This window comes from Dermacentor variabilis, chromosome 8 (assembly GCF_050947875.1).
Source record: "Dermacentor variabilis isolate Ectoservices chromosome 8, ASM5094787v1, whole genome shotgun sequence".
NCBI lineage: Eukaryota > Metazoa > Arthropoda > Arachnida > Ixodida > Ixodidae > Dermacentor > Dermacentor variabilis.
The window spans coordinates 33,279,861-33,295,849 of record NC_134575.1 but is presented as its reverse complement, the minus strand read 5'-3'; the positions used below and the strand labels follow the sequence as shown (position 1 = coordinate 33,295,849).

At 46.0% G+C, this 15,989-nt stretch overlaps 1 protein-coding gene across 3 annotated transcripts in view; it reads left to right on the top strand.

Annotated features, from left to right (window-relative positions):
• inc (BTB/POZ domain-containing protein inc) overlaps nt 1-15,989 on the top strand; it is a 36,894-nt gene that overhangs the window by 7,893 nt on the left and 13,012 nt on the right. For all 3 annotated transcript variants that reach the window (XR_012830008.1, XM_075701686.1, XM_075701685.1), the window contains exons 2-3: nt 10,966-11,074; nt 13,025-13,215. Coding sequence is in view for 2 of the 3 variants with exons in the window: in XM_075701686.1 (XP_075557801.1) it covers nt 10,966-11,074; nt 13,025-13,215 (300 nt within the window). In the remaining variant the exon portion in view is untranslated. The remainder of the gene's footprint in view (nt 1-10,965; nt 11,075-13,024; nt 13,216-15,989) is intronic.

The window sequence follows — 15,989 nt, the reverse complement described above, 5'->3', positions numbered from 1 at the left end:
CTGCATTTGTTACTCAGAGGGGGGCCGTTGCTTAGGCGTGGATTTGGCCACCGCCTATTCTGGCACTATAGTGTCTTCGGGATGTGCAAGCACGGCAGTTAAGCCAGCATGGTCGTGATAGCTAGTATAGTGCATGGACTTACCTAAACTTCGTTCTCCTTGCTTCAGACGGCTCTGCGACTGTGCAAATGTGTCATTTAAAAAAAAAAAGGACCAGAGCTGAAATTTGGGCTGGTTGCTTAGTCGCGATATTCAAATACCAGCGCGTAAAAAACAAGGAACGAACCTGTATGCCACGCACACGATACGTGCACGTGTAGTGCTGTAAATGTCTCCACGTTCGTCCGTTGTTTTTTTATGCGCTGGTATTTGACGACAAAAACAATGCACGCAGAAATAACTCTGGGAGTTGTCTAAGTATGCGTAGGCAATGTGCAACTTGTTCATCTCCACGCAGCCCGGTGTCATTATCAGTGTTATGAAACTTGACCAGAACAGTACAAACGACAGCGCTGCGTCTGCACGACTGCTGCGGACGGCGACGCAAGCAAAGTACTGCGGGTGGCGGTGCCAGGTGCGCTGATGTAGTTCCGATCATTATAAGCCGTTATCGCTCTTTAGCGCCTTATCCGTCCGCGTCGAACTGTCATGAACCGTGATCAAACGTGCTACGGCGGCGACTCCGTATGGCACGGCCGCGCAGACCGTATCTTGAAAGCGATCTGCCGCGCCGACAGAGAGCGCCGACTGCTGATAGCTTCGCGCGCTGTGTTTTCGCCGCTTATACTTTGCGTTGAAGAGAGCCGCGCGGACCTGTATGTTGAAAGCGATCTGCGAAATCGGCAGAGTGCGGCATGAGCTAGGTGCTCCGCCAGCGATGTGTTCTCGACGCTTCGTTGGCGTTGAAACGAGAGGCAGCACGAAGGTGAATCTTGAAAGCGATCGTCCTACAGGACGGATGGTGTCCTGAAACGTGAACTTTGAACCGATCCCACTAACGTTAAACTTCTCTGCCATACACTTTGTTAGGCCAAACTAGAACATGCATGCAGTGTCTGAGACCCTTATACTAAATGTAACGTTTATGTAGTCTTGAATAAGGGAAGGCTGTAAGGTTTATGTTTAACAGATTTGCTGCGTTAGACACACCCTCTGTATTAATGGAAGCTATCGACAGACAGCTGTTACAAGTACGATGGGAGAAATTTAGTGTCCCATGTCACCACATTTACCATATTTTATTTATGGGCCCACTCAACAACCACCAACAAAACTCACCCACGCCATATTTTGCACGTACTGACCTGTTCAAGCTTTTTCTTCTTTAAGGACCATACATGAATTGTCTCACTAAAGTAGGTGATCAGACTGCGAGTTCACGTTGTCGTGCCTACATTGTTGTTTATTGCTGCTTTATATTCCTTTGTATTGTCGGCCATGCTTAGGCCTCATGTCGATGGGGGCGAAATGCGAAAACACCCGTGTTCTTAGATTTAGGTGCACGTTAAAGAACTCCAGGTGGTCCAAACTATTCCAGAGTTCCCCACTACGGCGTGCCTCATAATCGGGTCGTGGTTTTGGCACGCTAAGCCGCATAGTGCTTTTCTAATGCTTAGACCTCGAATCCGCAGTGTCGAATGAATGAGTAAATAAATATTTACAACAAATTCAGCCAAAGTGAAATTTCGTTGCAGTTGGCCTTTAAGCGCAACTGGTTAAAGGCCAACTGCTATTTGACCAGTTGGCCTTTAACCAGTTGGTCATCTGTCAAGGGGCGACGACCCCTTAGCAAGTGTCATTAAGGCCCCTATCGTATGGGCGAAAGGAAAAGTATAAAGAGGCTCTGGGTAGTGTCAAGTAAACTGCGCAAGGTTTCTCTCACGGATATAGCAGAGAATACAGGAATAGCCGGTATTGTAGTTGACACTAAAAGAAAAAAAAAATGGAGCAGAACAGGCCATGTAATGCGTAGGCTAGATAACCGGTGGACCATTAGAGTTACAGAATGGGTGCCAAGGGAAGCGCAGTCGAGGAGGGCAGAAAATTAGCTGGGATGATGAAATTAGGAAATCTTCAGGCGCAAGTTGGAATCGGTTAGCGCAAGACAGGGTATAATTGCGAGATCGGTTGGAGAGGGCTTCGACCTGCAATGGACGTAAAAATAACAATGCAAAGAAGGGGTAAGGCGCGCAGACGCGGACACAAGTGGACAACACGAACGCCGACTATCAATCAACTGAAGGAAGCACTGAGGCCAAAAACCAGGAAGACACAAAACTCATGTGCGCATGCTCTGGAATTGTAGCACCACGTGGCAATCGGGTACACGTGCCGGTCTACGTGAGAGGTAACTGTTAACGCATTTAATCTCTTCCTTATGTAAGGTAATCGGAGGCTGACTCACGCACGCACTTCCACCATTACTCATATCGTCTGCACCCTTCTTTGCATTGCGATTCCTTATCAACTAGCCCAGCTTTCTGTCGTTCTAAGTACGTAAAGATAGGCTGACGATGATGATGTTAGTGAAGGCTTCGGCGGAACGTCGTCTGGCGAGGAGTTCCTAACATTTTCTTTTTCTGGCAGTAAAAAAAAAAAAAAAAAGGCGACTTCGGGCTCGGGCGGGCGTCCTCTCTCTGGCCTCCTGCGTCGCACGGAGCCATCAAAGCGGTGATCTCGGCGCCATAACTATATATCCCGAATGCTCCGCACTCGCCGCGACGTGTTGTAGTAGTACGTAATGCGGAAACCACGCTTTGACGCGCCCGTGCGAAGCGACAAAACGAAAAAAGAAAAAGAAACAGAAGCCTTTTCCGCAACTTATGCGTGCGGCTCGCCGCGATCGCCCAACCGTGAACACGCTTTGCGCTTCGCAATGCCAGTGCCACGAGGCGTCCGTTCCGAATGACTGAGCCGCAGTCAGCCTTGCGGGCTTGGGCGACACGCGCGGTGCGTGTTTGGTCTTATATTATTTTTTTACGCGCTGTTCCGGGGGCGTGAGACACTTGGCGAAGCTTGCGGCTTTTTTTTTTTTTTTTTTTTTTTTATGCGATCGCCCCCGGTTGTTAGGCGTACACTTATAACGCGGATGGTTACACATGACGTTTCTTTCTTTTTTTTTAAATTTTAACTCTAATGTTGGCTATCATTCGCTGGATTCGCTCCCGAATGCCTTGGCGCAAAACCACGGGCTGAGAGGCAGAGAGAGAGAGAGAGATGATAAAAGAAAGGCCGGGAGGTTAACCAGGACATATCCAGCGCCACCTATATAAGTGGCGTTGACAGAGCTCGGTTGGCTGAGCTCGGTTGGGAACCAGGTGGAAAAGGAGTTTCTTCTACCAAATTTCAACTGGAAGAAAGCCGAAGAGAAAATTCCGAAGCAGACAGCTACAGCGCTAGACGAAGTTCGAACGGAATCTCTGTCCAAAGCAATAGAAAAAAAAGTTTAAAAGATAGGCAAATACCAGACAGTTGGCGACAAAGTAGAATGAATTTATAAAGGTAAGGGGGAGAAAGATAGAATTCACTTGTATAGGCTGTTGACCATTACATCGGTCATATAGAGATTAGCAATTCAGGCAGTCAAATTAAAGCTGCAAGCATGGGCAGGGAATAATGACATTTAGGACAACCTTAGAATGGCGTCAGAATAGGTAGGCGTCTTGATAACTTATTTGTCCTTACTCAGTCAATTGAAATATCCTGAGTAGAAAGGAGACCGTTATATGTGTCCATTTGAGACATTACAGGGGCGTATGAAAACGTAGTGCGCAACATGTTGCGGGATATTCCGGAAGGGGAAGGCTTGACCGACGATTGTACACAGGTTTTGAGGGAGATTTATGTAGAAAATACCGTTTGCGTTGAATGGGAATGGATGAGGAGCGAGGAGAAAGTTGACATCAACAAGGGACTGAGGTAGGGGTGTCCTTTATTCCCACTGCTGTTTATGATGTGCATGGTCAGGATGGAGAAGGCGCTAGAAGGAAGCAATATCGGGTTTAATCTCTCATACAAACAGGCGGGTACAGTAGTAGATCAGCAGCTACCAGGTTTATTTTACGCGGACGGCATTGTGTTGCTAGCTAACGAGCACAGTGACATGTAACGTGTGGCTAATATCTGTGAACAGGAAGGCGAGAATTCAGCTCTAAAATGTAGCGTTAAAAAATCAAGTGTTATGGTATTCAGTGAAAACAGTGAACAGACAGTGTCAATATAGGGCCAGGAGATACCTCGGGTAAAAGAATATAAAAATACCTTCTTATATGGATAAACGAAGCGATTGATATCTGGAAACACAGGAAAAAAAACACCAAAGAGGAAGCGAAATGCGGCCATAATCAAGCGCAGAGCTCTACGGGGATACAATAGGTACGAGGTGCTCCGGGGTATGTGGAAAGGTGTAATAGTTCCAGGACTTACTTTTGGAAATGCGGTCGTTTGCTTGAAATGGGAGGGGTACAATCAGGACTCGATGGCAACCAAAGGTCAGTGGGACGCCTCGCATTGGGGCGCACACGGGAAAACTGCAAATGAAGCTGCACAGGGTGATATGGGCTGGACAAGCTTTGAAGTGAGGGAAGCTCACAGTGAAATTGATTATGAACAACGACTGAGGAATATGGAAGAAAGTAAATGGGCTGGGTGAGTTTTCAGGTATTTGTAAAGGAAGAATATTCATTCACAGTGGAGGAAAATAACTAGGAAGTTTACCAGCAAGTATGCGACCTGTATGGTGAGTAACATGGCAACAAAGAACGTCAAGCGGAAAGTCAGGGAGGCTGAGATAATCTCGTGGGTGGCGGCAATGAAAAAGAAATCTGCTATGAGTAACTACTTAAGAGAAGAAAAAAAAGCTGGGAAGAAACAATCTATGATAACTCAAAGGGAACCTCATTACTTTTCGAAGCGAGATCACAATGTCTTAGAACACGCACTTATAAAGCGATATATAAGAAGGAAGAAGAAGCACATGCTTGCTGCGGTAAAGCTAGGGAAACGATGGAGCATGTTTTATTACAATGTGAAGATATCTGCCCAGCGGTCGATTTAGGCACCTCTGACCTCCTTGAAGCCCTTGGGTTCAACGAGAGCAGGGGGAAAGTAAGCATGTCCGCAGTAGAGATTAGTAAGCGGCGATTGGAAGATTGGTGGAAGAAAAGTAGGGAAACGACAAACAACGGAGACGTGCAAAAACAAAGTTTACGCTAGGGGTTCAGAAAGTTCGGTTATGGGAATTCATCGTTTGATTTTTTTTTTCCTTTCATTTTTTTTTCCTTTTTAACATGGCTACGACATTAGGCAATATAATAACAAAAGCTTGGTGGCACAACCCAGCACCCCGTTCCAAAGGGGACGCTCGTAGCATCTATCCACCATGCCTACCATGCACTGGGGGAAGGGAAAAGGGGGAGGGAAACATTGAGGGAAGGAGAGAAAGCCCGCTGTGGTTATCGCCATCGGGCGAGGAGGAAAGGGCGCGCGGCGAGTCTTTCCTTCTCTCTGGCTTGTGCGATCTCGGCGCGGCTTGAAGGTATAGAGTAACATAGTATGGTATTGCTGTGGCGTGCTGCGGAGCTATTTCGATGTGTTTTAGCTCGTACTTTGTGAAATTCACGCGATGTTCGTTCGTACTAGGTCGTCGGGAAATCAGTGCGTAGCTTCTCGGTGCATCGGTATAACTATATAGTATGCGGAAATATCTCTTGTGGGCACAAACGTGTGACGCGCATAGCTAGCCGCCGTGTGTGTATGTGCTGTGAACTACTTCGGGTGTATCGGTTTTGATTCAATGAAGAAAACTGGCGTCTCTGTGTTGCCAGCATGAAATGGTAAATCTGCTCACCATCTGATCGCTTGGCCTGGGGACTAAAATACAAGAGCGCATGCTCGTGCACGGCCAACCCAAGGCGACCCGGAAACATCTAAGCGCCAGGCGCTATCAAATATTTGTGATAGACCGGCATCGTTCTCACGCGTCTTAAGTGTAGTAGACTTGAAATCACCGTGATACGTCTACGCTAACAACCTGTATGAGGACGATGGCGCTGCTCAACACGGCAATCACTGCGGTTGGTAAACCAGCATGATACACATATAGGCTGTGTGCTTCGGCATTGCCTTTTCTTGCCCTGTAGAACCGTAATATCCGAGGGTAATCGTATAAAAAGAACGCGACGGCTATTTGTGAGGACGAAATTTCCGTAATACGGGTGAGTGCGTCGTAGAGAACGGGACCAACAAAACCGAAAAAAGAAAATCGGTTCTCATCCTCTTTCTCGAAAAAAAGAGAGAGATAGAGAGAAAATGGGCTAACGCGCCGCTATAACACTTCGCATGGTCATGCTGCACAACGTTTATAGATTTATAAATGTTGATGTCGCATGCTTGAACCATGCGCTATACAGAGCAAAGATATCTGTAATCTAGCATCTACCACTGCTTCGGACGTTCGCAAACGGTCGCTCTGCTGGGCAAGTGTAATTCACATTGCCTAAGGTATGCCATTGTTCTAACCAAAACTATTTTAATCGTGGGTGGAAACCACGTCCACCGAACCACGTAGTCAGGCAATGTGATCTACAGCCAACAGTTTGAACGCTGCTTAAATTATAACAGCACAACTTCTACCGGCCCACGCCAGCTGTTACGATCGTCGCGTACGTTTCACTGCTCCTAAACGGCAGCTTATAACTAAAGGACAATGCTGATATAAGGTCACATTAGTGAATGGAATTTTCAGAAATACGCAATTGATCTCCGAGGCTGATTGTAGGCCCAAATATATGCGCGCACACATCGCGCTGCGTGCTCCGTCCGCCTCAACGCTACCAGAAAGTCCGCTTAAACCACTTCAGTAAATCTCACGGAACCGTTTGCCACGTAGAGGGCGCCACGCCACACTAAGTAGACCACGCGAGCGCGAAAACAAAACACCAGGAAACCAGCCCCGAGCGTATGCTTGACACCTATATGTGACTGAACTCGGGGAGTGTTAACGCCACTCGTTCATTGCATAACTGAGGGTCTGACTCCTTCAGGTTCGATGTCTTCAGTCAGCGTACACCAGGGTTTTTATTGTTCAGCTGCCTGACCCTAAGGTTCGCGTACTTACTTGACACCATCGGTCAAAAAAGGGCGTTTCACGTCCGTCGCCATGGCCACGAGAGGTGCTAGCTACCACTCCCCGGGTTACACATACATGGGGACGTTGGAACAGCCGCCGCCGTAGCGCAATTGGTAAGTGCAGCGCACGCGTAAAATTCGGAGGTTGTGGGTTCGGCTGCCGCCGGCGGCAAAGTTGTTTCTTCGTTCTCTCGAATTCATTTCCGTTTAGTTTATCATTTCTACACTTCAAATAAAACTACAAACACTTCCCCCCCAGGCTTCTTTTCTCGGCTTCGTCATCTGTTGGCTTCATGTGGTTGCGACCAAGGAGGGTCAAGAAAAACTGCTGGAGTGGGAACGATGTGCCGAAGGTGAAGCCACACAGGAGGGGCACGATAAAACTGTAAACAAACGATAAAAAATTGTGAGGAAGCACTTTTCGCACACTTCCCACGAGTTAATCAACCTCCTTGGTTAATCGTGGCTTATTTTACCAGACAGGTCCTTATCTACGTGTATCTCTGCATTACTGGCTTTAGTGTGAAATCTGAGTATCCTGTCATATTGTATTAGGAAAAACGCCATCAAAATTCAGAAGTTATCATTTTCGCTGGAAACAACCGGCCTTTATTTTCTAGTTAGCCTAGCAATGCAATAGCGGAACCGAATCACTTAATTTGGAAGCGGACATCACCCGAGAAGAGGCTCCATTTCGGGTGGAAGGGCAAGCAAGCATTGGCTTCACCTTTCCTGGTGGGAAGCTACAGGAGCTTCCACTCCGGCAGTTTTTCTTTGACGTGCTCGGTTGCGACTAACAGAAATGGGGCGCCTCGGTTCCCCTTGTTCAAGTGTCAGTTGCGGTTGCCACTTTACCGTCGCCGTTCCAGCCTTGTGCGTGCCATGGCACCGTGCACCGTCCAGAGGACGCCGAGACTATTTTTATTTGTCACACCAGCGTCGTCGAGGCCAGCCGCTATATGTATATATATGTAGGGCTGCGAGGAAAATGAAGCGACCTTCGTAATGCCAGGAGACGCTTGTCATAAATTGTTTTGCGCGGAGTCCGAAGCCCTAGTTTGGAAGTGCTCGTGTTGGGGCGGGGGGAGGGGGGTTGGCGCTTTCGAGCGCTACCTCGCCGCAAATTTCGATTCCACCTCCCGCAACCGTGGCGTAATGCTGCGGAAAGCTTCAACGCGAGATGCCTAAAACAGCGCTAGGTTTGTTGATTAGCGAGTAATTTAGCGTGGCCTTGCCGTTAGGCCTAGCGCCGACTGCGCGCGTGAGTGAGCGGTGGCGGTTAGAGTGGTACCGTTCTGCTCGGTACCGCTTCCCTCTCGGCCAGCGCATGCGCGGTGAACCTCGCGAACGCTCAGTCAACGGCAGCGGTATAGCGGCAACGCTGTGCTAGAATCGAGTGTTTTAACTGTGCTTAGCGTTTTCGTTCTATTGCTGCTGTGTACCGGCCGCTTCCTCCAACCGCTCGTGCGCAGGTTGGCATCGCTAACTGCGTAACAGTCGCGCTGTGGTTAAGATATTGCAATACTTTACACTGTGGTGCTTCGCCATGACGGTAACGTCAACAGTGGGCCGTAATGCACAGCCAAAACACCTCCTTGGTATGTGCCAAAACATTTTAGCCCGTAATCCGAGATCGGCGTTCGCCATGACGTCAACGTTAACAGTGGGCCGTAATGCACGGCTAAAACACCTCCTTGGTATGTGCCGAAACATTTTAGCCCGTAATCCGAGATCGGCGTTCCTACGCCTTGCGCGCGGCTACGTCTGCGGTTGGCTCGCGCCGGAAGAATCGACGCGTCAGCGCGCCTCTGGCCCGTGGCAGGGCAACTCCGACGTAGAAGAGTTGGGACGAGGGGGGAGGTGCTAGATGGGTGTGGGGGGGGGGGGGCGAGAAAATGGCGCCTCTTCCTCTTCACAATCCTCTTTAATCAGCATCCGCTTCCCGTGTGTCGCGCGCGTGTCTGCAGGCGGCTCGCTTTTACCGCCGGTGCCGCCGCGCCATAGGTGTGGCGGAGTCGTCTCGCCTAGCGGGCCTGCACGCGAGCACTGTTATGACACTGTAACGCCAAATGCGCCGAGTTTGATGTCTCGAAATGCGCAAGCGCGGAAAATTTAATGCAAGGTCCATAGTTGCGTTTTATATATATATATGTGCTGGAGTGAAGTTTCAGCTGTGGATAGTTTAACTAAGCAATTACTAATGAATTAACGGGTACACTAACTAAGCTATGACTGGAAGAAAAAAACTTTTTTTTTATTCATACGTACTCTCCATGACCGCCAACTGGTTAGAAGTTGTGGCACTTTGAAATCTTGCCCAACATAACGTAAAACTAGTCCGATTGGTTTTTATTCCTAATCTGCCATTAGCCCTCCGTGATAGGTCAGAATGACTTGAGTCCAGCCCACGCGGTCTCGGGCGCCATGCCCAAATCGGCAGAGCCCGAGCCATTTTGATTTATCACGGAGGGCTAATGGCAGATTTAGAATAAAAACCAATTGGAATAGTTTTACGTTGTACTGACCCTTCTTTTGTTATGCACTGACAGCCGCCAATGTTGGGAGGTCATAAAATAAGTTTCTTATTCAGGCAAGTACCTTGCCACCAATGCGTGTTCATAGAAGACTGCGGGCTCAGCTGGTCATAGTCACTCAGCAGCATTGAAAAGTGTATGCTGAACTGTGCTTAAGTGTATGCTGAACTGTGCTTTCAAAGTGAAAAAGCAGAATATCGGCAACTATTTCTTGCCCTAATATGCCTGCAGCACACGTATTTGGAAAGTAAAGAACACTTTTTAATGAGGTGTGTTTTGTACATTGTCAATTTCTTTAAAGTTTCTATATCGAATTACACTATATATCGAACTAATTCCAGTTTTCTTGCGTGTTCAATATCTACAGGTTTGGCTGTATGTTCAAAAATTATTTCAGGGCCCCTTTAAGCCATATGAAATTGTTTAGGTCCTGCCTTGAAGGAGATAATACTATGAAGTCAGGTTTAGTCTCATTGCTCAGCTATGTATTTGCACTGCATCGCGCCTTGAAAAACCGGTGCTCACCCTTTCTTCAGCAGAGTGGGTGAAGAGGCAGCAGCAGTTGGGTGCTCTTGACACCGGTGTTTGAAAACTCGCATGCCTGGTTCACTTGCTTGAGATAGAGGTTGGACATACATGGTGGTGTAATTACTCTAGAGAACTGTCAGGAAAGAGCACGAAATTTGGATACGCTACTTGCATCCGCTTTCTATAGTTTGCCTAACACTTCGGTGCTCATAACCCCAGGGAGCACAGATTTAAACGTGGACAAGCCAAGTGCTTTTACACCATGGGTCGGCATACTCACTAACGAGCACACTGACCTATACTTGCTCCAGACTCGTTACGTAAGTGTGGGGTGTAGCTTTAGTGAGCGATGGAGGGTGTGAGTGAGTGTGAGAATAAGTGTGAGTTCTGGTGAGTTTGAGCCTCCATAAGTAAAAAAAAAAATGAAGCGTCAGTGCTGGTTAATGTGAGAAGGCACAGACATCGGTGAGTGTGAGTGGATGTGAGTATGGGCGTGAGTGGGCACCATTAGGTGTGACAGGAAGTGATTACGAATTCGTGAGTGACTGTTGGGAATCGTGAATTGACGTGAGTAGGAACATAAGTACATGGCAACAAGCGTGCGTGATCGCATGGCCTGCAAAAATATTGGTGAGTGAGCGTGAGTGAATATTGGCTTATACTGCCGACCAATGTTTAACACACTGCGCTCGGTTTATATTTAGTTTCTCCTCCATTTAAACTTCATTCCTTCATTGCTTTTTGTTCATTTGTTGTTTCATTCTCCATTGTGCAGGACGAGACGGGAGCCTACTTAATAGACCGTGACCCAACCTACTTCGGCCCCATTCTTAACTACCTGCGGCACGGGAAGTTGGTCATTAACAAGGACCTCGCAGAAGAAGGTAAGCCTGAGAGACAAATCTGTGTCACATCATCGGTCCAGTTGTATGAAAAGCTACAGTTTCAGCAGTGAAATGCATGTCCCATAAGTTATGCAGCCATTGAATTTTTTGTCTGCAGGCATTATGTACATTTGCACATGATAACCTCACACACATGTATCAGGTAATGCATCAGAGCTGCCAATCACTAAATCTTGTCTTTGTCTCCACCTGTTGCCTAAGTCTAGTGGTCGAGTACTAGGCAAGAGACAATATTTTCCAGCTGACTTCATTGTATTTCTTACCTTAAACCACTACTTCCTACTAAAGGTATTTCCTTATGCCTTATTTTGGATTGGCTTTATCGGTTCCCTAACATAGTTTTGGGTGTATCTGCACATATGTAGCTATGAGCCTGAAATGCTCCATTTCAAAAACACAGTAAACAAAGTGAACACATACACTGTTTTGCAAAAGCAAGTCTGAGGGCTGTCAGGCTTTAGAGACAAATCTGAAGCATACAGGAAGCAATTAGAGGGTTGTTAAGTATACAAAATTATTAGTATAGGAGACAAATAGAAAGTTAGCGAAAGCATCAGGAGGAAATTTTGTTGCGAGGCACATGAAGATAGTGTGAAGAGGCCATATAGTTTTTTTTTTAATATTATAGTTGACCCATGCACATATCTAACCAACGCTATTTTGCAGTAGGTATTTTTTCATTGCTGAGCATTTTTTGTCATGCATAACATAGTAGAATTTCCATAGAAACTGAATAGGTAATAGTTCTGATTTAATAAAGAAAGTTAAAAAAAAGAGCTAGTGCGTGGTTCATATGGTTGTTGCACTTCAGAGAGTCCTAAATAGTCGCAAGTGTCCAGCGTTACACTTTACTGTGTCATAGATTTAACTTGAAGGTTTTGAACAAAAAAATCTCACCAATCAATCAGTTGGTCAATCAAGTAATCAGTCGATCAATCAGTCAACCTGGTATATGTGCAGACTATGATAGAAATGTGTATGTGCCAGCACAGGTGTTTTAAGAATGGCAGGGTGTCAAAAAAATGAATTTGCGGCTTCCCTATGTGGCATCATTAGTGAATGGCAGGGTGTCAAAAAAATTAATTTGCGGCTTCCCTCTGTGGTATCTTTAGTGGCTCAGATGGTAGCTTTGGCCTTGGCACCTTGAATGGTAAATCGGTAATTGAACCACAAACCAACCAGTTAGCTATTCAGTCAGTCTATTATCAATCAATCAATCAGACTTGACACATTGATCAATCAATCATATCTGTGTTGATGCTGCTGAGGTAGATATGAGTGTGTGTTGACTATAAATGAATCACCTTGTCGGCCATTGAACCAATCAGTTATTCATTTGACCATGAATCGGCCTATTTTACGTTCACTACAAGTTGACTCAGTAATTTTCTATGACCTCTCTTGCATCAACTGACCCCGCCCTATGCCTGCAAATATCTAATTTCATAACACCTATGTCCCTGCTGTCCTCGACTGTGTTTCCTGTCTTTTGGCGCCCCATTCTTTAACTCTAATGGACGACTGATTATCTGCCCTACGCATTACATGGCCTGGCAACTCCATATCTGCCTCTTAATCTCAACTTAAGTACTGGCTAGCACTGTTCAATCTAGTCCACACTACTGCCTGCCTGCCTCTTGACACTGCACCTATTATTTCTTTTGGGTTCAATTCCTCACTGCATGGTGTTCTTAGCCTTTCATTGTCTGTTGGCCTGCCATGTTCCTGCCCCGTACCTTGGCACCTCAAACCGTGCACTTCCCTTTTGAAGGACAGCACAATAAGCTGCCAGTCATGACTTGGTAATGCATGTCATACGAATCACTCAGTCGTGTATTTATGTGGATGCCTTCCCAAGAGTCTTTACATGGATATTTCTAGCTGTTCTATAGATGCATATCTAGATGTATGTGTCTGTTGGGTCAACAGGTGTGCTGGAAGAGGCCGAGTTCTACAACATAGCCGAACTGGTAAAGATGGTGAAACGGCTCATCCAGGAGCGCCAGCAGCACCACAAGTCGCGCGATGCGCGCAAGCACGTCTACCGCGTGCTCCAGTGCCACGAGGACGAACTCACACAGATGGTCTCCACCATGTCTGACGGCTGGCGCTTTGAGCAGGTGAGTGGCACAAATGTGACGTCATGGACCAGGCAGCACAGCTGCCATCCCCAATGCTCGTTGGTGGCTGTTCTTCATTGGTGTACTTTACTGGTACATTGACCATTGCCAACATGCATTGGCTCTTTTATTAGATTTAAGGGAGAATAACACTAAATTTTTCTAAACTCTCTTTTCATTCATTTCGCAGAAATATGCTGGCTGTTAAAGAAAAAACTGAAAGTCATAGTCTCTGGCTGAACAATAATGTTCAGTCTCTGGCTCTATTACAGTGCAGTGTAGTCCATTTTTATCAATAAAACTTTCTAGGCTCAAACAGATGCTTTGCGAATGCGTTTTGGGAAAGCTAGTCTTATAGTAGCAGCCATTCATTCTTTAAAATTTTGCTTGCAACTAAGCTCTAAATTTGTTGACAGGCTATTTGGGCATTTAACGACAAGTAACAATCTTTTGTTGGAAACTGATCCTAATTGTCCATGATAGTTGGCTGTCTTCCTTTTCACTGGTCAGTACAAAACTGGTACCCAATTATACTGAACTAAACATCCTTACTGTAAAGATATACATCTGCATTTGACTTTTCAATATTCAATTCGGTACTCGGTACTTACTATTAGTATTCGATTCACATTCTGGAAAGTTGACATTAGCCAACCTCAATCATTGAGTAATCTAGTAATTGCCAGGGTACATATTGTCTATTCTTTATTATCATTAATTAACCATAGTTAAGATTCATTGCCTGTTTTTTTTTGCTGTTAGTTGGTGATTGCTTATGTTTCTTGACTGTCCCTTATTGACATTTATTTTCCATCGCCCGCGATTATTAGCTGGCCTTCATTAGGGGGCGAAATACACAAGGCCTCAGGTGTGCTGTGGCCTTGTGTATTGGCAGGTCAGGATGAAATGTGAGCAAGGAAAAACAACATACATATTTTCCTTTGCACAATTTGCCTTTGTCTCTGGCACTGTTGTGATTCATCACAGCCATTGAATTTTCAGTCTTTGTTGTATTTGGCTAACAATCACGTTAAGATGTATGGATGTTAAAAAAAATGGTGAGATATGCTCCACTTTGTTTGTTACTGATCACGTTTCACTCTTGCCTACCTGTGCAGTGTGTGTCTACACAGTAAAACCTGCTTGCTTCCATTTTGAAATTATAGTTACTACAAAAAATGCCAGTGAAGCATTATTACAATATAGAATGCACTTGACTTTGCTTCGTAAATTTATCGGAGCATTTGCTCAATTGATAAAATCCCTGTTTGTTTCTTTACCAGTTTTTTTTTTTTGTCCTTTAGAAGGTAAGTAGCTACAGAATTAAAAGCGATGTAACTGAGTATAGTATGGAAGCAGGTTTACCCGATATCCAGGTAATTAGAGCTCTGTAGTCATATTCTAGTGCAGCCGTCAAAGGTGTCGTAACATGGAGGCAGTTGGTTTAACCCCTTCTGTGCCATGGATGAGCTGGTTTCATCCAAGTGCTGTGTGGAGCTTCCGGTAGATGGCAGCACATAATTGGTGGGGTAGTGCAAGCAGGAGTGAGTTTATTCTGGCGGAGGAAGTAAGTCAAGTTGGCTACTGGGGTCCTTGAAGATGGCGCCACTGGCAGCTCTAGCTTCGGTGCCCTTCTTCGCTAAAGAAGAAAAGCTGATTTCAGTGATGAATTGGGGGATTTCGAAGATTAAGCATGCTGCTCTTTGAGTAAAGGAGATGCCGAGATTCTCGATGCACTCAGCCTGTCTTCCGAGAGTGGTGCTTCTGGTGGCTTTGACGTCCCAAGGCAGTGGTGGGAATTCGACGTAAACAAAGCCCTCTGCCTGGCTTCCGGATTTTAGTGTATCCAGTTAAATGGACACTGAAGGCAGGTATCAACTCAAGCTGAAGTCGTAGATTAGTGGTCAAGAATCTCTAAGACGTCAACATTATTGTGAACAGAGCGTTAGTGATCGAGAAATTGAGGTAAATGCAGGACACGACTGGAGACTCCTCAGGGACATTCCAAGTACTTGCTTGATGAAGGAGGCACTTCTCATTTAAATTCTGTTGCCAGTACTGAACCACTTGTTATGAAAAGATCATTTTATTGCATTAAAAGAAAAAAGAAAATGCTAATTGTCCAGTTCTACTTCATATTTCGAAAAAAGAACTCGTTGGCTTTACCCTTGACAACAATGGGGGGGTGGTCGAAAAGTTTCATTCTCGCTCAGCTCTGCAATGCACGCGCTCTCGCGTTTCAGTAGTTTCGTTATGGCGTAGTGCTGCACTGGTTTTGCTGGCTGGCGAAACTCACACAAACTGCAAGTAGCAGAGAATTTCACTTCCATGTGATGTCGTGGGATGCCCGATCGGCCCAGGCCACTTGACCAAAAGCAGCTGCAGTGGCGAAGCCACCACTCTGTCTTGGCTCAGTTTCTCCACAGCCACGCATTTGCATTTTGGATTAAAAAAAAAACATGCCACCGTCTGACGAGCGCCGTTTTACTCACCGACGGCAGCAATAGACAGTGATGGCGTGTGCAATGTCGCCACTCCCCCGGTTGGGTGGCGGGAGATTTGAATTGTGATAAAGGTATATTCTCGGACCCTTGAGATGCAATTTTCTCGTAAACTAAGTCTTTTCTTGGCACGAAACAAGCCTTGCGAGGTTTGTTGGATGCTGTTTGAACAGTCTATGTCGACTTAGTATTTGTCTTTAGTGTCCCTTTAAGAGATTTGATGGGGAGGACACGGGTGTCCTCCCCATTGTTTCATGTGCTCTTTTTGCATCT